Source organism: Platalea leucorodia (assembly GCF_965183815.1).
Source record: "Platalea leucorodia genome assembly, chromosome: 5".
Taxonomy (NCBI): Eukaryota; Metazoa; Chordata; class Aves; order Pelecaniformes; family Threskiornithidae; genus Platalea; species Platalea leucorodia.
In genome coordinates, this window is record NC_138827.1 from 100,700,272 (window position 1) to 100,725,612 (window position 25,341).

At 45.3% G+C, this 25,341-nt stretch overlaps 2 protein-coding genes across 6 annotated transcripts in view; both read right to left on the bottom strand.

Moving 5' to 3' along the window:
• Positions 1–18,064, bottom strand: part of CACNB4 (calcium voltage-gated channel auxiliary subunit beta 4) — a 106,177-nt gene extending 88,113 nt beyond the window's left edge. The window contains exons 1-2 of the mRNA XM_082312919.1: positions 18,003–18,064; positions 17,798–17,881 (exon numbers count right to left, since the gene is read on the bottom strand). Coding sequence (XP_082169045.1) covers positions 17,798–17,881; positions 18,003–18,011 — 93 coding nt within the window. The 5' untranslated portion in view covers positions 18,012–18,064. The remainder of the gene's footprint in view (positions 1–17,797; positions 17,882–18,002) is intronic.
• Positions 18,065–19,425: 1,361 nt separating this feature from the next.
• STAM2 (signal transducing adaptor molecule 2) overlaps positions 19,426–25,341 on the bottom strand; it is a 28,094-nt gene continuing 22,178 nt past the window's right edge. For 3 of the 5 annotated variants that reach the window (XM_082313106.1, XM_082313107.1, XM_082313109.1), the window contains exons 13-14: positions 23,799–23,968; positions 19,427–23,567 (exon numbers count right to left, since the gene is read on the bottom strand). In XM_082313106.1, coding sequence (XP_082169232.1) covers positions 23,336–23,567; positions 23,799–23,968 — 402 coding nt within the window. In that variant the 3' untranslated portion in view covers positions 19,427–23,335. Of the gene's footprint in view, positions 23,568–23,798; positions 23,969–25,341 lie in introns of all 5 variants that reach the window. The other 2 variants (XM_082313108.1, XM_082313110.1) reach the window with 1 other exon arrangement.

The following is a 25,341-nucleotide window of genomic DNA, read 5'->3' on the forward strand; positions in this document are numbered from 1 at the left end:
TTCGTATGAGCAGGCAAAAGGTCTATATGCCTTCAAGAAGTAATATTTGCCTATGTAAGACTGGAGACAAACTCTAAAACACAGCAACACTGAGTGCGGGGATTTGGGGAGTAAAAGGCTCCACAACCCTGGGAAATGCAGCCCTTGGGGGCCTGAACACAACCAAACCAACAAAAAAAAGAAAAAACACAAACAAAAAAGGAGCATCAAGTAGCCACAGGGGAGACGTGGCATGACCTTGCTTAGGGCACTGCTGAAGTCATTCCTGGATATGCCATCTTCTGTTATGCACATTGGGAGAAGGATGTTAAAAACGAGAAGGAACCCAGAAATGAACTACGGAAGTAATAAAAGCTCTGAATATGTGCCCTGAGAAGAGAGGTGTGAAATACAGTTTACTTAGTTTATCACGAAATGTCTTTCTTAAACAGGGCAGAAAAGCCACCTTAGGCCAGATCAAAGATCTGCCTGTCCCAGTCCCCGCCTGTACTGGTGACCACCAGCGCCCTTCCAGGGAGAGCGCCGGAGCACACACCGCCGCGTGCTCTGAGCACCCGGGATTTGGCTCCATCTCGGAGCCAGGAGTTATAGCCAAGTACTCGACAGCCTGTGAAAAGCGCTCTCTCCTGCTGGTTTGTCCGCTCCCTTTTTGATTTGATTTATTTTGAGGTTTTTTTGCAGCCACAGCACACTGTGGCAGGGAGTTCCCCACCTGAAAGACAGCGCTGAACAACTCCAGAAGGTAATTATTCTCACTGCCTAATAAAATGGTATATTATCCATCCACACGGAGCCCTTAAAAGTCAAGTTGCAAGACCTAGCACTGTTTTTACCATACAGATCATCAACAGAAGGGTTCATCAGCCTAGTGCTACCTAGAAGAGCAGACTATATGAAAACTACTTTTTCTAACCACATCGCTTTTAAATTTGAACAGCCAGCTGATGTCATACACCACTCCCCCAGGCCAATCGTATTTCATTTTTCTGTTGGGAACCAAATTGGTTTTGGTGCCATTCCCACATTCATTTATCAAAACATGGATGTGCAGGGGTAGCAAACTTCAATTTTACTGACAGTGGCAGACGGGGAGGAACAAAATATCTGCTTGGGTTATTAGCTCATGCAATCCTGCTGGCTTTGCACGTGGAAGACCCTCACTGATTTCAGCAGGAGCAGGACAGAGGCAAGAGAGATTTGGCCCCAAATCCGCAATCACTGTTTGCTTAGACACGTCAAAGGAAGATAAATAATTGTGCTTAAAAAAAATAACATAAAACGGGAAAAAACACAGAAAAATCCTCAAGAAAGAACATATGAGATCAACTATATATAGCCTAGGCAGGCTCCTAACACATGACAATAAAATATACCGAGTATCTCTCTTCAGCATCTTGAAATTCCTTTTTCCGCATCCATGACAAAATCAAAGTGGTCTTCCATGACTGCCTCGCCTTCCTCGCCACCGAAGCCTTTGCTCCCTTATGTCTCTGCGCCTCCACTCCAGCCGAAGCCTCGTGCCACCCCCCCTCCCAGGCTTGCCTACACTGGTCCACCCACACCTTTATTATAATGAAAATCACACTTCTCTTTGACTTGTTCTTTCCATAACATTCTGTATCCTTGTAGCAAGCTGATTTTAGGTCCAAAGCTGTTCCATCTTCTCATGTTCCAAACAACCATTCTTCACCGTCCAAACCCTCCGCAAAGCCCTTTTCTTCTCGAAGCCCTTCCAGAATTGCTTCTTGTTGGTTGATGCTCTTACCGCTGCTGTCTTGTAGAGGGAGCTCCAGCTTTGCAACTGCTCCCAAGGTGGAGGAGAAGACCAGACCACCGCCCTGCTGCTCCCCAGTTATTACTCGTGGCTAAGCGGCTCAGGCAATATTCAGCGTTCCTCTAGCCATCCCCCAGCTTCGCTAGCTTATGGCCAAATAGATATATTTATACATTACGCCAAGCAAATATCATATGGTAGACAGCATCAGACTTTTCTTTCTTCATGAATTGTTTGCAACTTCTTCACTTCTGTGCTCAGGTTCAAAGGTTTTGTGTTGCCCATGACCCAAGAGAGAAGGCTACAGCTCCAAAGAAGTCTACAGCCGTGGTTTGCAGGGAGATGACTGCACACAAGAGCAGGCTGCATCTTCATAAGCACATATTTATTCACATATATCCTTACTACAACAGCCAAGGGATCTCTTCAGAGATCTCCAAAGCATGAGATGTAACTCTCACGTGGGAGGGCTCTGGGAGAAGTAGTAAATTTAGGAGCCCCTTTTCAAAACAGGGTCTTCAAAGAACAGGTCTGTTGTAGGGAAAATAAAGAAACATCCGGAACCGCACGTTCAGCAAAAGTTTACAGATGATCTAAAAATAAAGGGGGGGCAAAAGGGAGACATTTGAGTCAATGTATGTACTGTAGAAATTTAGGGCATGATTCATTAGCCAAAAAAACCTGAACACCCTCTGTAGCTATTTTCAAGGAGGTACATGCATAATTTATGTGGAACAAGAGTGGGCTGCAATTTCCCCCACACTGCTTCTGCATAAATTACACCGGCTTGTAATTCATCACACTTCTGTTTTTCCTGCATGTAAGTGGTAACCTCTCATTTAACGATCACAGAAAACAGAGTCATCGGCAAAAAGGAAGGTGAAGCATTTACAGGTGAAGCAGTTGCAGCTCTGACACGTACATGTGGTCCAGAGAACTGGGAAAGGTACCATTTTCTGGTAAGGGCTTGGCTGTGATGACTTTCCACAGTTATTTCATTTTCAATGACCACAGTTAACAACACAACACGGAAGTCTTTCTAAATCACCAGCACTAATCTCAGAGAGGACCCAAAGCACAAGATCATGCAGAGGTTTAAAATATCGAGAGATTTGTCATGGAGGGATGTAAGCTGCTCAATTACTTGTTAATGGTCTAAAGCAGAAAAATCCTGAAGTGCATTAAATGAATAAATAAAACACCTTTGCTTCAAAGAAGACTAAAGCCCACATGAATCTGATACATAGAATAAAAGCTCCGTTATGAGCAATTACCCAGTTGACTGAACGGGGTGCAAATGCACAGCCGTTGCCTTGCAACGCGAGCAGCATGGCCTCTGTTGAGTCCATCAGTCTTTCCTCTAAGCAAAGATGGGGAGAAGAGAAAATTCACCGTGTTCCGGTTGTTCAACAAGAAGCTGGGCAATAGATAGGCACTAATAAGAAATTGGAAGCTTGCACCAAGATGTAGGCTGTGGACATCAGTAATACATTTGTACCACCACATCTGACAAGAGGACAGTGCGTTAGAAATGAACGGAAAGAGAAGCAGATGAGCATGAAGGAGGCACATTGCATAGCAGGGACACACCGCGTGCACGCTGCTCTTCATACCGTTCTTCGGAAGACAAAATCAGCCAACGTAATACTTATTTCAGCATTTACCGTGAGAAGCAAGTTTATTATAAAAATCATAAGCAGGAGGACATGGATATTCAGCCAAACAGATGGGTGTGCTCTGCTCGGCAATGCTTACATCATCTTCTTTTCTTTTTTTTTTTTAATGTACTTTTGGGCTCTGAAAATCATCCGTTTGACAACAAATGCTGTCTACCTCCTGACTACCGAATATGGCTAAGAATAAAGCACCCTTCTCTAATCAGTCTCCTCTCCTTCAGGTTGGTGTTTGGGGGCTCAACATTAAGATTGGTAATTCATGCTTTCACTTAACAAAAAAAAAAAAAAAAAAAAAAAAAAAAATTGCAAAAAGGTTAATACAAAGAGCAACAGTTGTCTTTCAGCTCCTTCTGCATCTCACCATTCTGCCATACAGCCTACTGCAAGTCACGCAGCTCACCCTTGGGTCCTCCAGGCCAGGCCAGGCCCGTGCCAGGACAGTATACGGCTGGAACAGGCCAGGACTCTAAGATTACTGCAGTATCTTTGTAAGAGTTATTCCACCTTCATTTTGTTTCATAACGTCTCTTTCCGTGGTAAATAAGGATCTTATTCTTGGCTGAGCGGTGACCTCCCTTCAAGAGGAGAAGTCCGTATGGAATAATTAATGCAAATCCTCAATGCTGGAACAGCAACAGCACCTAATCCTCTGGGGTGTCACTCCCAGAGAAAATTACTTATGTTAATTTTACCTTGAACAAGAGATGCGTGACAAGGCAAAGAGCCTGAAGCAAAAACCAAGTGACCATCTTCATCTGAGAAGAAAGGAGACTTCTGCTCAAACCAGCTCCTGGCACAGTGAGCCAACATGGAACCATGGCCAAGAGGGACAGATCCTGAAGGAGCGTGTGAGGCATTGGAGTCATCCCAAGAGAGCCTCATGGGGAATCTGGATGAGTGCCTGAGAAGGCAGGCACGCAATAAAGGCAGGGATTGATTGGAGAGGGCTGGTTTTGGTAAGGCTTTTGGGCCAAGAAAACATTGCTTTGCTGTTTGAAGGTTTGGTCACGGAGTAACCTCGTCATTACCACTGAGAAAACAAGACCACGTGTGCCAACATCAAGACTGCTGGGAAAAATCACAGTGTCTTGCCCTACAAACTACATCCCAGGCCTGGAAAAATACCTCGAAAAAAAGAGAGCAGCAGAGGTTTGGCATCCAGAGTGCCCTTAAGAAGGCCATCACGTGGCAGAGAGGCCTTCCTGCTGTCTCCTTTTTGCCAGTATTTCTACCAAGCCTCTCCCTAACTGTACAGGGAGAAAGAAAAAGAAAAGGAATGAAAAAAGAAAGAAAAGAGAAAGGAAAAAAAGGATGAAAACAGAGGAACCTGTTACAGTACCAGCTAGCGTGGCTAGGACACGTCTAACTGCCCCCCAAAGGAAAAGAGAAAATCTTTCTTCCAGAACGCCTACGAACAGAGGTGATTAAAGTCATAGAAGGTGACACTTACACAAAAGCCACCCATTCTGGCAAGCCGCTACTAACATTTTTAGTTCATTTACTCTTTGTTCTGCAAACCAGCTAGAAACATAGTCTGCCTCTTCTTTCTTAGTCTCTTCTTCTTCCCCCTTTTCTACTTCCTCTCACCTTTTTCTCTGCCCCTGGTTTTTGTTGGGTTTTGGGGGGTCTTTTTTTTTCTTTTTTTTTAAACTCTCTATCTCTTCACGTCACTTGGCTAATTTGATGGCTGCCGTCCTGTATACTGGGCAGCTCTCATTAGCTGGGGAGCGAGTGTCACAACATGCTGAGTCCACTGTCAGCTTTAAGAGAGAAATACAAGACGTGGCATACAGAACGTGAGATAAAGAGAGTAACAACATCCCCAGGAAAAAAGCAAACAAAAAAACCCCACATAATGCCCTCAGTCAAATTTAAATAGTTACTTAAGCAAAAATTTGTGATTTCCCTTCTTCCTACTCTTCTTGTCTTGTACAAAACTGGGTAATGAAGGCGGCTGCTGAAATTCCGTGTGGAAGAACGAGAGGCACATGGGATGAGAAAGGAGACAGACAAGCCAAGGCCGGTGACCAGAGGGAGTTTTTGGAAGAGGACAGGAACGCCAACAGTGGAGTCGGAAGAGGACAGAGAAGAGAAACAGGGCTGCGAGCTGCAGGAGGCAGCACAGGAGCACTGCGAGCGAAAGCCATGAAGGACAGCAACTCAGTGATGGGAGGCGAAACAACGGCAGATGAGGGATATTAGTTAAAAAAGGGTGAATGTGGCAGGAAGGAAAGCATCGTGCAAAGGTCTCTTCTGGCACATGGCGATGCCCATTTACCCGTACCTCCAGCATCTCACTTCCAAACCTGCTCAATCCTCCCTTCAATTCACAAACGTCCTTCCTACCCACCACTCAACCCACGGTCCTGGCTCTCCCATCTCCTCTTCTTTCACCTTCCTTCCCCATGCTTTTTTAACCCCATCTCATTCTTCATTTCTCTGTGTCTCCAACCTGACCTTTTCCTCCAAGGAAGTAGGTTACATTCAGCAGTCCTGGATTCCCTCTCCTCCTATCACAGACTGCAGAAACATGAAGATGAGCTTCATTACTGCTGCCACCCAGCACGGCCACCGCCAGCTCTCTGGTCTGACACCCCCAGGTCATACATCTCGTATATCCACAGCCAGCGCATCGGAGCAGCTCACGTTGTGGCCCCGCAGGATGGATGCTTTCTCCCCATGATCCCAACATGTGGGAAGGGGGGGAGAGGGAGGTGAAGATGCTCCTAATGGCCCGAGATGATCAAAGCCAAAACAGGAGAAGAATATTTAAGCCATAATTGCTACCAGGCACTTTGAAGATTAATGACTGGCTGGATGTTTAATGTATCTCGGGACATTAACTCCAACCGGTCATTAAGCCCTAAGAAATGCCTAGTGCCAAGGTCATTTTTATCACTCTAGGATGAATAAAAGAGAGGGGAAAAAAACCACCAGCTTATGAAATGACTCCTAATGGGAAAATCAGTTTCAATTGCTAAGAAGAGACCACCCAAGGAACGAAGGGCCCTCCAGGCACAGCAGATCAGGCCAACCAGTCTATAGTAAGAACTGAGTTTGGACGAGGTTTCCTTTCGGTCCTCCACATCTTCTGTGTTTAAAAAGAAACCATCCCTTTTGTGGCTCGGTGCCTATGACCAGTGCTGTGCTGCTGGCTGGCCACAAAGAATCTGCCACTGGAGTAGCTCAGGAGTGTCTGACCTGTCGTGTTAATTGGGGGAGGCAGGGGAAAGGGATCTCCATTTCTAAGTATAACCACTTTGCATTATTTATAGATACGTCTTTCATTCCTAAGCACGATCACAAAAATGGCCGTAACATACATAGATGCTTTAGCAGAACTTGCAGCCCAATTTCGGCAGAATTTTATTTCAACTTACACCTAATACAAAACTTCCACTCATGAACTTCAAGGTACATAGCACCTTTGTCCAAAACCACTTCACAAAAATTGGAGTAGAACACTTATGTTGCATGTTGTCACCAAGAAGGTCTTCTACAGGACAAAGTACCACTGAACCCATAAGGTAGGAAGTGAAGAATATCTCACCACAAGAATTTGGGCAAGCAAAATCCAATCAAAGATATAATTTGGTTGGAAAATCATAAAGTAATCTACCTTTCTCTTCAGAAAGAGACATGTAACCCCGTAGTAACCCTTATCAAGGCTTAGTGAAGTCACAAGTGAGGAGCTTAACTTAGGTTTTCCTCCATAACATGGCGGATGGGATTCTCCTGCTTAAACTCAGGTGTCTAAGGTTTTTTTAGATCACCCAGCAAATCCTGTGGGGCTGCAGCAGGGTGATGGTGCCCAGATCCTACCTGCCTCAGCATGCTGTCCTTGGATGCTCTCGGCCAGGAGAGCCTGCGATGTCCAACGTGGGACCAGACACCAGAGCTGAGACAAGTGACTCCTGCCTGTTCTGTCCCACTACTGCAGAGCGCACCATGAAACAGCCTGGCTTCCCAAAAGCACGCCAGAAGTGCCACCTCCTCTTTCAGCATACAACTGAGTGCCCTTACAAGTCTCTCCTGCCAATGGTAATTTAGATATAAGCTTGGTTTTGGTTCACAAGACCCGATGTATTCCCACCCAACGAGTGGTATGAGAGCAGCTCTTCATGGAAAGCTCAAGAAACAAAACCAAAGGGCCACAGGAAGCATAGTCAGCAATACTGGGAATGTCCCTAAAACACCCATTAGGATGTAAGCTTAAGGCCACACAAAAAACCTCAAAGATGCATTTTCTTCATGAAGCGCTTATAATAATAAAGAACTAATTGTTGTAAGCATTACACAAAGAGAACCCACCATTTTGCCAGAAAATGCAGACCTCTACAACTTCAGCTGAAAGATAAATCCCCCCACAAAATAATCACCGCAGGAGGAGCAATGCAGCAGGACACGCTTCGTCCAGATCCGACGGGAATTTAATCACCGAGCTGCCCCCATGCAGCTCGCTGCCTCGCCTCGCCGCGCTGCCTCCTCTTCCTCCCAGACGAATAAACCACTGGAAATCTTTCTACAGGTGAAACGTGCAAAATTCATGGCATATCACTGGGTAGAAGCTACCAGATTATCCCAATAAAAGGATTCTCTTGACTTTCAAAGAAACAAGCGTTTTCAAAAGGTGTTTCCAAAATTCTGACTTGTAGTAATTTACTACATTATCTGAATCAGGATATCAAATTTTGCAAGGGATATAAAAATGCATTAACTGTATTAACCTTAAGAAATATTGAGACATAGGAACAGTTCCTGCTGTCTGTACATATAAATGGAAAAATGATATATTATATTAGCTTGGGAAAAGCAGTCGCTAGTTAAGCACTGAAACCATCAGTCCAGAGAATGACCATCATAAAAACACAAATGATAGCAGAAGCATATACAAGTAAAACCAAATGAAGATTACAGCTAGAATATTGCTTATTCTGTGCAAGAAAAGATGTCATAACCCGGATCCAAGCAACATAAAGCTGTCAGAATCCAGTATTCAAAAGTGACTCTTACTTAAGGACATTAAATCTCCTATTTAGAACAAAAAAAGGTTTTCCCAAAAACCTTGATCCTCATCGTAACAAGTGTCAAGGAAATAGAGTGCAAAGAGGGTTTATTATTAAGAGGGAATGTGACTGAAGTGTAACTACTAAGATGTACTACTAAGATGTATTTTTACCCTAGTACCTTAAGCATTTAACACGCTAGGGCCCAGATCTCACAAAACACACATGCAAGTCGCTTTGCAAAAAGCAGAAACCACAGAGCTTGGTGTGGGACCACACACACGAAGTTACCCGTGGGAATGCCGGCACCCAAACTCCCGACAGCCGTACGGGAACAGCACCCTTTTACACGCCACAGCATTTGTGAAAGGCCACAGAGTCAGTTAGCGACAAAAATACACTTTATTTGTACATATCACAGATGGCTTGCAGGGGCAGAGAGGGATCTCTGTCCTTCCTCCCCATGTTTTAAGAAAGCTTGCAGTTTTATTCAGAGGGATAGGGGAAAGCACGCGAGTCCTGGCTATTACTCCCCCCGCTTTGCCCCAAAGCACCGGGGACAGCTGGAGACCTCATTACAAGCAGCCAAGAATTAATACAACAGACAGGAGAGACACGTTGTTACACAGTCTCTCTAAACGTGTTTTTGACATCCTTTCTCAATCGTCAAATTATCTGACATGGCCTATCAACATCGCCTTCTGATTGTTTTTATTACATTTGACTGTTAGCCAAAAGCTGTCTGTAACGGGAGATCTTTTTAACATTGCAAGTGGCTGAAGAAGTTCCCATCTAAATTTTATTTTGCTAGAGCTCTGCTTTATTATTGTTTAAAGCAGAATTTTGAAGATTATACACGTCAGGCTTTCCCATACAACTCTGAAACCAACGGAAAGGAGTTAAGAAGCTATTTTTCTGACTCTGCAGGTCACCCAAGACCTAAGGATTTTAGGAAAAAGCTATTTCTGTCTCTACCATATTCTTTTCAAAGCAACAGAACATATTTTAGCAAATACAGGTTTGGAGTCCCATGTAATCATCTCTGCTTCCTCTATATTCAGCACAGACAATCGCATCGAGATTGCATTTGACACAAACCGTTGGTGTCCATAGAAACTGCATGGCAGCAAACGCAGGCAGAGCCTGTGCATGGCTTGAGCTCCCAAAATCTGCTAAAATGGCTCTAGCCTGTGGTGTTACACTATAATCACACAACTGGAGTTTTGCACGTTCTGTTACCGTACAGCAAAAATATTGGGGGTACAAAAAAATAATAAAAAAAAAATATCGGTGAGAGTGTCGGAAGGTGGCGGGCGATGGAGGTGGGAATGGAGGTGCCCAGGGTGCTCGAGCCCCGGGTTTAACACAGGGTTTATCAAGTCACGCAGCACTTCTGCCTCCAGTCTCCCCATTACAGAAAGGGGGACAGTAGGGGCACCTTGCATTTATACCATTGTACGCCGCACGTGTTTGTGAAGATATTTTTTCAATGGTTACCTATTAAATATTATACATTCAGTGTTACGCTAGTATTCTAAGTGTTGCTGTACTCACGTAAATATTTCATTCTAATCACATTGCGTGAATAAAGAGAATTAATTTTATAGGTCACACTGGAAAAATACATTTAAACAAACACCCACAGTATGTACAAAGAGACAGACAGCTCCCAAATACAAGAAATTTTGGATGAGGAATAGCCAAACCCTATTTTTTATTCGTACCTACGCTGCTTATGCTATTAATATCTGACTTCTCTTTTGTGACTTTAGGCTATTTTAAAAACGAAACCTTGTTACCATGGAGACAATAAGCCGGTCAGCACATCTGTGAAGAACAGGACATTAAATTTTTAAAGTGAGAATTTCAAAGGCTCAGACTTTTACGAATCCGCGCCAATGACGCCATCAAATACACAGAAGGGCTCCTGTTAATTTAGCTAGCTGTCACCTACCAGATTTCTGACAATCCTATTAGCTGTTATGGTGCACCAGGACCCACCAGCAGAGCCTGCAGCACTACGAGCCCTGGCACACTGAGGAGGTGAATCATGTTCCGCTTCCACGTGCTGCATTGGCCACACTCGCGGAGCCGTGAGGACAACAGCTTATTACGAATATAATCCAGTGAACCTGCCTAAAAGGTTGATAGATGGCTCCAAACACAAACAAAAAAACAACTGGGGGATGATTTTTTTTAAAGAATGCAATCATGATCATTATTTGCTTGCAAACAGACACACACCAAAAAAAAATCTTTTTCCTTTTCTAACGGAAGACTAAGTGGGAACATAATTTGAGATTCAATTAGTACATTAAGAAACATTCAATTAAGCTTCCCGGTGACACAGAGATGCACAGCTACGCTCTCTTTCCAGATGAAGGAACAAAATTCACGGAAGTCTGCTAGCTTCTTCACGGTCAGATGAAGTGATGGCAGAATTAAGGAGAGAAGCCAACTTTCCTACTCTTTGTTTTATAATTAAAAAAAAAAAAAAAAATCCATTTAAGTTTCCTTCTACTGTTATTTCAACCTTGCGAAGCTTGTCCCCCACCCACCTCCTCCTCCCAGCCATGCAAGGAGAAACCCAACCAAGGCAGGATTTTGGGGCGCCCGGGATCAAAGCAACACCGTTAGATAGGAGAAGGCAGCTTTCAGGACGGCAGATGTGCACACGTACGTGTGACAGCCACATGCCACCAGCTGCCACCAACAGGCAAGCCAAGAATGGAGGACACGCTCCAGGTCCATCAGCCTCTCAAGCTGCATCAGCAGACAACTCTGGAAAAGCTATCAGCTGCATATCCCGTGACTCTGACTTAATCCGCACAGGCAGCATCCCATAGGAAGTTACGGAGGGGAGAGATGCCATCTCAAAGTCAGCAGCACCGGTGAGCCCAAGGGTTAGAAGCTGCTCAGACATAGCACCCTCCATCACCGAAACGCGCGCAGCAGTAGCAAAGCATGGTTCTATTTGACAGCCTTCGTCGTTTCAGCGTTTCTCCTCATCGCAGCTGTCATTACGAGCCTCACCAAGGGTCACAACAGACCACGTCTTCTGAACCTGGCTGTGCCCATCGCTCCGATGGTCTCTCTCCAGCTGGCAGGAGACACGTCCGTGCAAGCTCTGCAACCCATCGCAGGTGAATCCAGCTGTGGTGGCTCAGACTGTCCCAGTGCCAGGCTGCACCGCTCGGGACTACCCATGGGCTCCTGCAGGGACCCGGGTACGGCCCCGACGCAGCACACAGCCTACGCGGACACAAGGGATGGCCTCATCTCCGTCCTCCAGAAGCAGGCTGTCTTCAGAAATCAACTCTGTGATTCGAAAATGAAATTCAGGCCACGATGACATCAGCAGAAAACACCAATTTCTCCCGAAGCTCATAGGACCTTTTGTAAACTTACTCCAGGCTGCCATACACAAGACAAAACTGCAAACCAGCCTCAAAGCCAAGTGGCTGTTGGGGTACTAGAGCAAGATGCTCCGCGGATATTTATTTCGGTTCAAGCGTGCCCTACTTTGCCTTATTGTAAATCTACATATTTAGGTTAAATCAAAGTAAACTGGTCTTAAGCACAGTTTAACTTGAAAGATGCAACTGTTGTGTTAGTTAACTACAACAATTTAAGAAGAGAGGCAAATTAAAACAATGTCACTCTGCCGTGCAGACAAGGCTTATGTTCTTTGGAGAAAGGGCTGAATCTTTTATTCACCTGTCAAATGCTTTAACAGTTTCTAAACGCTGTATGGAGAAAAATAACGATCCAGTCCTGTGTCTAAGGAATAATCATATTCTATGACAGTAAGTTATATTTTAGAAATTAATGACTCATCGTAGAATTGAGCTCATCCTGGTAAATTACTGAAATTCTAATCTGCTCCTTTCCAGATATATATTTTATCAATCTAATCAGCATTTGATTTTGAGAAATGCCTGGTTCACTGCCTGCCTAGGTTGGAATGGACAACACTACTCAGCATCATCCACCTCCTGAGTACCAGAGAACCTGTATTACAGAAGACCAAAATCTCCAGAGCATCAACTGAGGTTTCATTTCATGCTGAGGAAAATGATTTTAAGACAAAAAAATGCAGAATTGAAGGAAGAAATCAAACGCATATTAAAAACGTTGTTAAGAAACGATCACTGAAGCTGCCTACATACATCGCTGATGAGCAAAGACCAAATGTTGATTCCCCTTAATTCAGATCATTACCTTACAGGATGGTCAGCAAAAAACATCAACTACAAAACTCAATCCTGTACATCAGGCCATGCATTGCTGTTGAAAACGGCGCTGTACATAATTAAACCAACATCTGCCAGAGCCGACGAGCGACCTTGTCTGCCTTGCATCTACGAAGGCACACCTGAGGTGGGAACTGGGCAGCCGTACGTCCCGTGTGCCAGGGGAAGGGTTTTCAGGCTTCATAAATGACAAACAAAACTCAGACACCCTTAAAGCTTCCCAAATCTGATCTACAATTATCTTTTCTTGAGTAAATGAGACAACATCTGAACATAGATGCCAACGTCCAGCTGGAGTCCACAGCTTGGTGCTGAAGGAAGGGCACCACAACCCCACCTCCACACACACAAACTCATCTGACAACAAAGCAACAAAACTCGTGAAAGATTTTTACTTTTTTGTGGTCAGAATGTCATTAACTTTTTAAAAAGTTGTTAGAGCTTGAGAGCTGCTCTAACAGCAGAAAATGCTGTTTTTCTTTTCCTCTGAATATTACATAGGAAAAATGATATTTAAAAGAGGAAGTGCAAGCATGGCCAGAGATGCCACACTAGGTGTTACAACGTCTTAAAAAAAAAAATTGACTTTAACATCAACTACCTCTAAATATAAGCAACAAAAAAACTGCCAGAAATAAACTGCATGTGTAAATATAATTTTATGTAAAGCTAAATGTGCTTGGATGGAACAGGTACACTCGGTGGCTTTACTTGAAGTCTCTGGCATGAGCTGGAAAGGATTTCCACCGATTACTACAAGCGTTTCAAGATTTTATTACAAGGCCCTGCTGATATCGAAGAGCAGATAACTCTGTATTTCCCTTCAAGCACGTACGTTATGGTAACGTCGTACAGCAAGGCAACCCGGCACACGAGCAGACAAGTAACAGCCCCGTTAGGGACCAAACCATCAGTCCACCACCCGCCTTCAGTTTTCGTTACATCTTCAGAAGTAGAGCTACTCCGACTTTGACACCTCTTCATCACCTCATCAAACTTAATTGCACAAAACCTTCTTTAAATGAGGAAGGGCGCGCTGAAGGGAGACCTAGAATAAGAAGACGTCCCATCGCGCCTGCACTAAGGGCTGCAGTTTGGTTAATAAAAAGCCAAAGGTATAAAACGTTTCACATACCCCCGGTCAGAGCAGACAGATGGGCAGCGCCACGGGGAGACGCCTGGCCGCGTTGAGGAGCGAGGTAGAGGAGGACGGGAGGCTGAACCTCCACCTCCAGCACCACAGGACCCCTGCTCAGACCCCCATCAGCCCACCTCCAAGTCGCTCTCTCCGATGCTGACCTTCCCCTGCGGATCCCCAGTCCTGTTACGCAGATGGAGCCATTTACTGTGCGGCTTTTCCCTCCCAAAATTGTATTATCTCACGCATAAAAGGTTTTAATGACTTCTGGCACACGTACCTATAGCTGCAGCCACAGCCCCGCTAGCTCACCCGGGACCACCCGCAGTAAAGAGCGGCCACCGTCGTGCTTTCTTTTGACAAGAAGCGATGCTCTAACACGACCTTTGGGTGATGGGTGTTGTTCTTCACAGGTCACTTAGCTTTTCTCAGTGAAATAAATTCTATTAAAAATCACAAGCAATAAAACTGATGCTACCAGAAGTCAAAGGAAAAAAATAAATTGGATATACTCACAAGTCACACCCTGACAAAAATAAGTGGCAGAAATGTAAAATCTTCCAGAAAAAACAACAATGAATTATTATTATAGCATTTTGCAAAATCATAAGCATATGTTTTCAGCTGACCTACTTATTGTCTTATAATTGACTTCTGTCCCTTAAGGGGGTTCTTAAATATAATTGAGCGGCACCAGCCACGTAAGAGGAACAATTTTGTACACCCATTCCTTGCTCAAATACCACACTTAACAGCTTCAGCGCCAGGTTTACTCGCAGCCTTGGCCGTGCCACCGGCAACAGAGGTGCCCGTCCAACAACCTGGGAACTCCTGCACCCCAGGGAACCTCCTGTCACTCCAGGACACAACTGATCTTACTCACTGGAGCAGGTCTTATTTTTCACACCAGCCCAGTGATTTTCAGCACATACCTACCTGTTCCCACTTGCACATCACTCCATCCGTGTCTTCCAGGGCAGCAAGAGGCAATTACAGGCACCGCCAGCTTCCCACGCTGGTGATGCTGGAATCGGCAGCTCTGCCCTTGCTGACACACACGTGGGACTCAGTGTGACGGACCGTCTTTGCTTATCACCATGTGGTGTTGAGGAAAATGCAAATTCGAAAGCTTATCCAAACATTATGACCTTACTAAATTAGATTGACCAATGGACTGAAACCAAAAATTAAATGCAACGTAATGAAAAGTCAAGTAAAGAGTTCACATCTGGGGGAGCTGCACCTCTCCTGACACAAAAGGAAACCAATGATAACATTTCCATCGGTATTTTCAATTTGGCCAAGGAGCTGGTGCACAATTCTTAACGCATACGAGATCTACAAAAGATTTAAAGTCTTTTGAGACATTTATTGCAAGTCTTACTGACAGAATTTCAATTTTTTAAAAATTATACCTACAACCACCACAATGTTACTCGAGGTTAATCCCTACTATTAGGACTTTTTTTTTCCACTTATGCCTCAAAAGCCTGACTGTTATTAGGGAAAACCTCACAGCAGGAGGAGAGGACAGCCACGCTGGGCAGCTGGAACTGCTCTACATCTGCGGAGCCAAAATCCCCCATTCTCAAAGAAAAACCAGTGACCGCAAAGGTTGAGAAAACGGCCTCATTCTCACACCAAAGGAGCGGCAGAAACACCGTTGTGCAAAGGAAACGCTGTCCTGAGGAGCTGGATCACCCCATGGCGAGGAACATCCCGTGAAGCCCATGGGAAGGAGCAGCGAGACCCTCACCCCCCGGCAAGGGGGAGGCAATCCCAGCACTGGTTTTGTTGCTCAGCTCACACAATTCAAATTAAATCTTCTCACTGATATCATGAAGAGAGCTACCGCATTTGCCTGTTTAAGAGGTCTCAAGTTAGTAAATCGCTGAGGACCTTTTGCTGTTTTACATCTTGGTCTGAAACGTCACCTTGGAAAGTGACAGCAATTTGTCTGCTCCCTTCTCATTTGGGATAAGCAGGTTCCGGTACGGATCAATTCATTTTACTATATATTGCAGGGAGTTGAAGTTATATTGATGTGGTAGGTTCAGCCGACGCAGCACCGTCCTCTGCCAGGGCAGCGCAGACAGATGCTGGTGCAGAAAGAGCCCTGGTGCCGGCATGGACACGCTGCCAGGACCCCTCGGCTGCCACGCGGCGGGACTCGGGGGTCTGCAACCGTGACAGAAGGGAAAACATCCCACCACCCGATTTTCCTGTTCTTATGTGGCAGCACCCCTCAAATGTGTCACCGAACATAAAGCAATCCCTCAAGGTGGGGAGGGTCAGAAGTAAAAGCGAGTCTCCTCATTTTCCCCCCAAAAAGACAGCAGACAAACAGACGTTGAAGCATGCACCGCTTGCAGAGCACACCACGTCCTCAGACACGAGGCAGAACAAAGTGCAAAGCACAAGAAAGGCGTCCGTGGGTTTTGCACACGAACGAGGCGTGCGACGCCGTCCGCGTAACCCAGCGGTGACGCCCGGCGCGTCAGCGCGAGCAGCCGGGCTCTTCCAGACGAGCGGCGGCTTTCCCCGGGTGCCGGTGCGAGCGCGTCCACGTGCAAGGCTTTCAAAATCCCCGGTCGCCTCCTCGCTCTCTCAGACACCGAGTACTCCGGGTGACGCCAGTTACCCTCCGTTTGCCTAAATCACGAGCCCTCGGTTTCCGTGTGAGCACAGCACAAAATCCACCTCTTGAAACAACGCTTCTGACAAGTGAAAGATCCCCGAGGAGATCTCCAAGAAGGGCCCGCAGCCGCCTGCGACATCTCCTCAACCGCCACGACAGACTGACACAAGCTAAAACCACCTTTATATTTACTTATCCTTGTTTCAACTCTGATTTACACGGCTGAGATCACATGAAACGTCAAATTCTCACTGCAACTCTCACATCTCGTTCTGCCGGTGCTGGAAATGGGGACTGCCAGCCCCACACGGCTGCGGTTCTGCTCCCGGCTGGAGCGGCGACGAGGAGACACCGCCAAGTAAAATAAAACTTCCCTGGGTTATTTAAATCCCTTTCTCTGACAGCCCGACCTCACAACTCCACATCCTGAGCAAAATACGCTTCCACGCATGACAAATGTCCCCGAATTTGTCAAGGGCTCCGTTCCGCTTCCTTAAATGCCTACTGAGGGATCTGGGGAGTGTGGGATACAGGTTCGTGCTCCGAGAAATGTCCTACCTCCTTTACTTCTAAAGCAAATTAATAGCATTTACTCTAAGAAGCACCTTTGAGGAGAGAAAGCGATGCTTCAGTGAGACTCGGGATGTTGGTCTTGCTTTTACCAAGGGACAGCCGGCAGGCAAGAGCCTAAGACTGGAAATAGAGAAGGAGAGGGGAACTATTAGCAGGAGGTTTCATCTGGATCGCTCACACGACTCCCGTAGTGCCAGGGGAAGCAGGGCTGCTGTATAATTAGCACCGACGAGCCCAAAGCCCCACACTGAGGTGCCAGTGCTCTTGACACCTTTACAATCATTTCTTTTTTTTCCAGAAATCCTCAAGTCAGAAGATCACTGAAGCCTCAGCTTCCATTCCTTAAGAAAAGTGTATTTCTTCCCCTCACCGTTACAGGGAATAACTGGAAAATCAGCCCAAGGTACGAATCGCAGCCGGGGAAGCGAAGGCAAACGCAATACGTGGGTTTAACAGAATAAATTGTGACTTCAGCCGGGTTTGCCGGGCCCCTCTCCTAATCCCCCAGCTCTCTGGGTTTATAGTTTTAAGCCCAGCTCTGACCTCTGCCCAAACTCCCCCGGGTTTGGGAGCAGAGGGGACGGCCACCGACCGCAACTTCTCCGGTCGCTGGTTCCGGAGCCAGAGCATCGCCCGGCAGCGGCAGCCGTCCCAAAAAACACCGATTATTAAAAAAAAATAACCCCTTGGAGCCGCGGCGAGGAGGCCGGCCCGCCGCCCCGGCCCCGCCGCCCCTCACCTGCCGCAGGATGAAGCTGGTGGAGGTGGTGCTGCCGTCCGAGCGCTTCAGCCGGCTGCGCCGCGTCGCCGTGCCCCTCGTCACCTGCCCCGGGGGAGGGAGGTCGAGACATCAAGGTCGTGTCGCCGACACCGACACCCTCACCGGAACCCCGACCGCCCTGCCCTGCCCTGCCCGCCCCCCCGCCCCGCCGGGCGGCACCCACCGCGGCCATGGCGGCCAGGATCGGCGGCTCCCTCAGCCCCGGCCCCGGGCGCAGGCGGGCGGATGCCGCCGAGCGAGTGCGCGCTGAGGGAGGGCGAGGGCGGGCGGGGCCGGGGCGGGGCCGGAGGCGCGAGTGTCCCCCCCCCCCCCCCGCGGGTGGGCCCGGGGCTGAGGCGGCGGCGGCGGGGCGCGGCGGGCCGCCAGGGGCGCCGGGCGTCCGGATGCCGGGAGGGGCGTTGTGGTGAGGAGAAACAGCCGCAAACTACCGGTAGCCACCGCTCCGCCTCCCTCGTCCCCCGTCCCGGCCCGCTGCGCCCCAGGCGGGACCCCGGCAGACGCTGGGGCGGGCAAGCGCCGGCCGCTGAGCCCGGTTTAACCTCCTCAGGCTGAAACCGAGCCCCAGCTGCCGCGACCGCCTAAACCGCAGTGCTGGCGGGTGCCCATCAGCAGTGACTGCCTCGGGTCCCAGGGTACGGAGGGGAAAAATGAGATAAATGGGGAGATGAAGCGATGCAGCTGGAGTTGAAGAGGAAATCTGGGGAAGAACCGGCGGCAGGACCCGGGTCTCCTCCTTCCCACCCCCGCGCTTGAACGACAAGGACGCGCCGGCTCCCACGGGAGCGACCGGGAGAAACGCGCGCCTCTTCGAAGCCAGGGCGCTGGTACGCAGGCACGGCCCCGGTGAAGGGCCGAGGCACGATGGAGCCCACGCTTCTGCCCCTCGCTACAAACTGTTTTTTAATTCCTCGGATGAAATTAGGCAGCCTGGTTTCTTCGTCAAAGACGAATGTGGGTCATGAATGCTGTAGTCTAAATTAGATTATTTTTAAATTGTTTAATCATTAAATTGGTACTAGGAGGGATACTTTTCTTTAAACATTAATCTTCCTGTGACTATGTGGCTGACTTCCCAAGTTAAGAAAACTGACACATCATTGCCACACTTCACTACATCTTGCTAACGCTTCGGTTGAGATTCCAAACGAAGAACACGCAAGCACTTGCCAGCAGTTCAGCAAAGGCTTGGGCTTTCCAAGGGCTTTGCAAGATGTAGGTTTGCAGCCTGAAGTGACCTGCAGTCCACCCCCGAGGTCAGTAACGGGAAGGGCTGTCAGCACACGATGAAATGCAGCCACTTACGGCTAAATAACAATCCGTGGAGTTGTTCTCGGGTACGTTAGGCTGCTTGCACACGGTTTTTGGTGTCCATTCACAGCATTAGCAGAAGGTATCTTTAAAGCTCCAGGATTTATTCGTATTTTGGATGAGCTAGAAATCTCTGGATAGTTTGTTTAGAGTCTCCGTGAAAACATATAACGAGCCATAAGCAATCACGGCTCTTACGCAAGATGTGCAATACAATCACAGTTAAAGAGCAGTATATTTGCTTTCTGCATAAATATCTTCTCATTTGTGGGGAAGTATATTATCATTTTAGGTACGATTATCGTCTTTGATTCCCCAACAGTTAACCACCGATACAGAGCGGCGTTCCCTTGCTAACCTACGGAGCCCAGCTTACAGACGCTTAAGGCGACGGAGCGCTGGTTCCCCACTCGAGGAGCTCCCCAGCCGAGGTGAAATGCGGCACAGCGAGGAAATGAGAGCCTCTTCCAGAGCGGTGGCTTTGGTGACGGTGCGTGGGGACACGAGCGGAGGGGAGCAGGGACGGGGAGCCGGGGGGCTGCGGCAGGGACGCTCGCACGACTCGCGTAGCTTTTGCCTTATCCTTCTGGCCAGGACTTAAGCACATCGTAAAGAGAAGACTCTTCACCCGCGTCTGTTAAAGAAACTTTGTTTTATTCACACAAGGCAATGCACACGTATTGCAGACAGGAGGCCAAATGGATATCCCAATAAAACAGATCCCCTCTTCTTCATACTGCAAACTCTTTCAGATAATTTTCTGTAAGAACTGCGATACAGCTATGAACCAGTACACCTTCACCTGAAACCCCAGACAAAACAGAAGTAGAACCCTGGTCTGAATTCGGGGTTCAGGCCACGCGCCGGTGCCGGATCGCTCGCTGCCCGAGCTCACTTCGGTCACGGTGCCGGCGAATGGAGCGTGGGGGGGAAGCTCAGGCGGCCTCACGACCCGCCCCAGCCGTATTCCCTTTCCTTCATTTCTCATTTTCACCAATTCAAAACAGTTTGAGTCAGCTTCGTGTAAAATTTAACTGGTAAGAGCCATAAATTCTGAAAAGTTATTCATTTATTCAACAGATCCATCACAGTGTTCAATGTAAGCAAGAGTAGTGCCTATTACTTCTTAGAAAAGATGCATAGATAAAAAGAAGAAAAAACCCAAATCTTCCTGTCAGAAAATAGCTCCTGTAAGAGATTGCAGCTGCAGCCATGTCCCGCTCAGCTCTCCTTTGAGGGACAGCCTTCACAAGAACCACACTGTTCCACAAGTCCATGAACATCTATGAACAAAACCTAAAGTAAAACGAACGCAGAACATTATTTTTAAGGTTTACTTGTTACGGAAACGATCTGATTTTTTTTTTTTTAATATTGCAATTTCTGTACCAAATTAAATAGACAGTACATTTGTCACACCAAGGCTGGATCAGAGACCACAACTTCTCCAACACCTCTCTGCACGGTGATATTACAGACAAATTCAACTGTTGCTTTCAGCTGACTATAACTTAGACGTAATAGGTTGCCAACTCATACGAGAAGAAGATGTATCTAGTATTGGTATTTTCAACACCCATGAAACAAATATATTACAATAAAATTCTCATTATAAAGTTGCACAAATTTCTATGTTAACCATTAAGAGTTTATATGAAAAAGCAGAAGTTATCTACCATTGATTCCTGATACAAAACAGTAGGTAGAAACCTAATGTAGAAATCTGAAGTTAGATAAATCCTTTGGCAGCATGTTCAGTTACAATCAGGCCTTAAAAATAAATATGATAATGTATAGAAGTATGAAGAGAAAAAACAGATCCTATTAACACCAAAACCCTCTAAATACACTATTTTAACAATAATTAAATTATTTTACACTATCTACAAGTTGCATATCACAGAATTAGGAATAGAAGAGATGCCAGAATGACAAATCCTGCTTTTATAAAATTTCAGGCTTTAACAGTATGCATATACGTAGCTGCGTAGAAAGTCTCAGACAAATGAGTATATACATTATTTATATTTAATAATTAACTGAACATAATCAAATCACATCTGCCTAGCCATCTCAATTTAAGATCCTCAGTATTTCTGCTGGACCAAAGTTTTGAATCCAAGAAAAATATCTACCTTAATCTCAATTTGCTAACAAACATGGAGAATCTATACGGATGATAGCAAGGTTTAGTCTGCCTACATACCAACTTGGAACAAAGTAAACTCTTACCAAAAGATCTCCAAACAATAAGAATTTTGAACAGCAGCACTGAAATTAATTCTTCTTCTTAAAGAACGCAAGGAACAAGTTACCAAAATACTTCGGTATTGCAACGTGTGTTATTTATACTAAACTACTTCAAGGGGAAGGATGAAGACAAATTAAAGTCATGTCAAAAGGAAAGACAAAAGCTTCCTTCTGATTGCACAAATTTAAATAAAAAAATGATTTAAAGAGCAGGTACTGAATACCTTATTGCATAAGCATGAGGCTGCAAATGAACAAGGTCATGATACTAAAGAATTAAATAAAATGTAAAAGAAATGGAGGTGGCGCTGAGTGAAGGGTGGTTTTTATTACTCAACAACAGTCTACAATCTGATAGTTCTTATTCGGTAGAAAATTTATACACCAAACATACTTATTTCGACATTTGGGAATTCCGTGCATTTAATCAAGATGTTTTTATCAGTGATTTGCTTCCATTATTTTCCCAATCTAGAGATTATTATTCATCATAAAATTGTTAAAATAGGTATAAATATGACTGTGCTAAAGTGAGTAGGTAAATAGGAGAATGAAGTGATTTTTTTTCAGAGGTTGAAACAATAAGAGAGATCCCACATTCCTGAAAGATAATTCAGCTCATCTGCTCCTCTCGTACAAACCCCACCCATTAAAAAAGTGCATCAGAGAAGAAATTCTTCGATTTCTTTTCTTAGCCACCAAATGCTCCGCTTCCACAGTTCCAAGGCAATTCCTTTTCTAAAGACACGTCTGTCATTTTCAATATGCAGCCGCTCCTTGCATTAAATGAGGAGCATAGTCCCACTCGCAAAGCACGTGTCTTCTGCCTGTACGGATAGTGCATTAAACACACCTTTTTCAAACAGTTTGAGAGTTTCTCTGACTCTAACCGGTGTTTATTTAGACATGGAAACGGTGGCAGAGAAAGGAAATCCAAGAGAGGCAAGAACCCCCTGGTCCCATAAAGACGATTCCTGTTCCACTCGGCTCCCCGCTGGATAGGGAACAAGGCAGATTCTCACAGTCTTAAGCGTCAAACATTCTTGAGCCCCTCCTTTACCACAAGGAACTACAATACTCCTTCACTTCTAAATACATCCAAAAAGGAAAAGAAGAGAGATTCTGTACACGTTTCTGGTTCAGCACCTTGCATCCACAGAGTGCCCACACAGTCAGCCGGGAGCACCCCTTGCCTGCTCCTGCAAAGGAGCCCTGTGCTTGCAGTACCACCTCTGCCAAACGACAAGCGACTTCTAGAAAAACCCCACCTGTTTTCTTCAAGAGAAACACATCAGAAGTTCTCTGTAGTTTCCCAAAAATCTAATAGGCAGCACTGTAAAAATCTCCTTTCTCATATTTCTGTAGGTACATGGTCCTCGCTGTCACAATATCAAATCATTTTCTCTTTCAGCTCTCATCTGCTGGACTCGTGCAGTTGTTCCAATTACGCAGCGCACGTCATATTGTAAAGCTCGCTACAGCAGCGCAGAGAGGTGGTCTCTAGATCTGCAGAGATTCTCTAAAGCCACTTGGATAGAAAGATCATAGTAAGACACCGGAGGAGGCAATGCATAACGAGAGCAACGCATAACAATGATTAAGCATCCTCAAGTTTTCATAAACACATTTAAAAGAAAATTACTTTTGGACAATCTTTTAACTTAAGATTTGCAAGTGGCGTTTCTTGAAACCACTGAAATAAGGGCTCAAAGTAATCTGAAATTATTTTAAACCATCAGCTAATCTAGTTCAAGCTATCTTTATGCAAATGCTTAACAATCAGATCTGATGCACATTTTTACTCTGCATCACCCCAATGCAGTAAGTTGGGTTATTTAGAAAGGAAAATGTAGTTTGATATCTGTGACAGGTGTTTGTAAAAATCATTAGGTCAGGCAACCTTTATTCGGTAATTCAGAAACACGAGCTGGTTTGTTTTTAAAGGAGAGGCTGTTGATGGTAATTTGTTTGTTGCTGTAGAGCGGAATGAGCAGGAACTGCCACGGGATAACCTGGTCCTTGAGGCAAACTCGACGTGTTATTCTGGTAAGCCGACATATCCACTGACATTCCCATCTGCTGCTGGGGGTAGGCAGCTGTGCTGGCAGCTGACGGAAGGCCAGGGTTCTGGTTCACGTACGCCTGGTTTAACACAGAATCCGGTCCTGGGCTGTAACAAACCAAAACAAATCCAACTCTGACAAGTTCACGTCTATTTATCTGACAAGCAGATTTTGCAAATAGGAATATTGCTTAGTCCAAAAGCTGTCTGTGTATTTTCGAAATGATCAAAACCAGTATTACGTGTCATTGTAAACATCCTAAGAACACGCAACCTCTAGGCAAAGCAGTGAAATTACCATGAGGAAGAAGGCGATTTAACGGTTTGCTGAAGCGATACCTTAAATACGCAGCTTGAGCTGGCTGAGTTGCCCCAGAAGAATTTACACTTTGAGACAGAGACCTCAACTGCCCCATCTGATCAGGTCCTAGGCTATAACCTGGGGAAATGGTGACTTGATGAACACCCTGGATCATGTAGTTCCCACTAGGTGGCTGTACAGGATATGACTGTAAATAAAAAAAAAAAAAAACCACCACTGTATACCTTTTCTTTTCAATTCAGTAGGAGCAAACGTGGCACAGAATACCACTACAATGACCAAATACAGTAGGGTTCAAAGGCTGAATGAACATCAATTAATTTTTCCAACAAGGTTCTAAAACCAAAACATGTAACTTCTCATAACACGTTCAACAGGCGACCGTTATTTCATCAGAAGGTACCTTCTTCAGAAAGGCACTGCTAACAAGGTCAATGCTTCATACCTGAAAGAAGAACCTTCTGTACCACGTACAAGACCTCTGCCCCTCCCAGAAACCCTATTTCTTTCTCTCCAGTTTGCCTTGTCTTTAAAATGTTCGATCCTTACATACTTTGATGCACAGAGTTGAGTAGGAAGATGGGCACCATATGAGATTTGTTATTTAACACATTTTGGAAATTAAAACATGGGACTATTCCAAGACTGTAACACAAAAGGAAAGCAAAAACTTCAGTTTCTTGTATTTCTGGTTTAAGATAATGCAAGCCTTTACTCAAAATTCAGCTAGAACAGGTGGTATAACATGCTTAGTCTACAGAAGTCTATGCTGCTCGTTGGTTTTGCACTAAGCTCAGCATGGTTAGCATTATCTTGTATTTTTTTCACCGCTGAAAGATGGAAGAATGCATCTTGGAAGAAACAGTAAACTCCAGTTGCCTTTTGGCTTAAATTACTTTTTAACCTCCAAATATAATGAATTTTCCATCGCTACCAGCGGTTAAGGACATAGAATTACTTTTAACTGACATATTTTCAGATCTAGCAGTTGCTATGGCAACTATTCTTTTCCCACTGAACAATTAACATTAAAGTAAAATTCACTTGAAGTAAAAACACTCGTTCTACGCTTTCTCCAAAAAGGATCTTTAAAATCTCTCCTTCTCCTCCATTTTTGTTTTCTTAAAACATCAATATGGCACATTAGAGATACTGTAAACCAGTTTGGAGCAACTACACCCCCTAATACAACACGTTCATTCCTTCAGGAACAAAAAGAGAGCTAAAACCAGCCTAGTGTTTCTATATTTGGAAAAAGTACACTGCGCTCATGATTAATGCACTAATATTAAAGTTCACTCACAGCCCGGCTATTAGATAAGAAGCTAACATTTTACTTTAAGACTGAGGACATGACTCACGGCAAGAACATCCACCAAGCTGCTGAAACAGACAATTCGAACTGTAAAAAATTAATCACGGAAGGAATCTTTTAGTATTTTCCATACAATATCTTTCTGTTAAGCAGACCAAAATTAACAGCTATACCTTATTGTACAAGCAGGTAACTGCAAATTGAAGTCCTCTGTTCTACTGCGTAAATGGTATTTTATTCTAAAG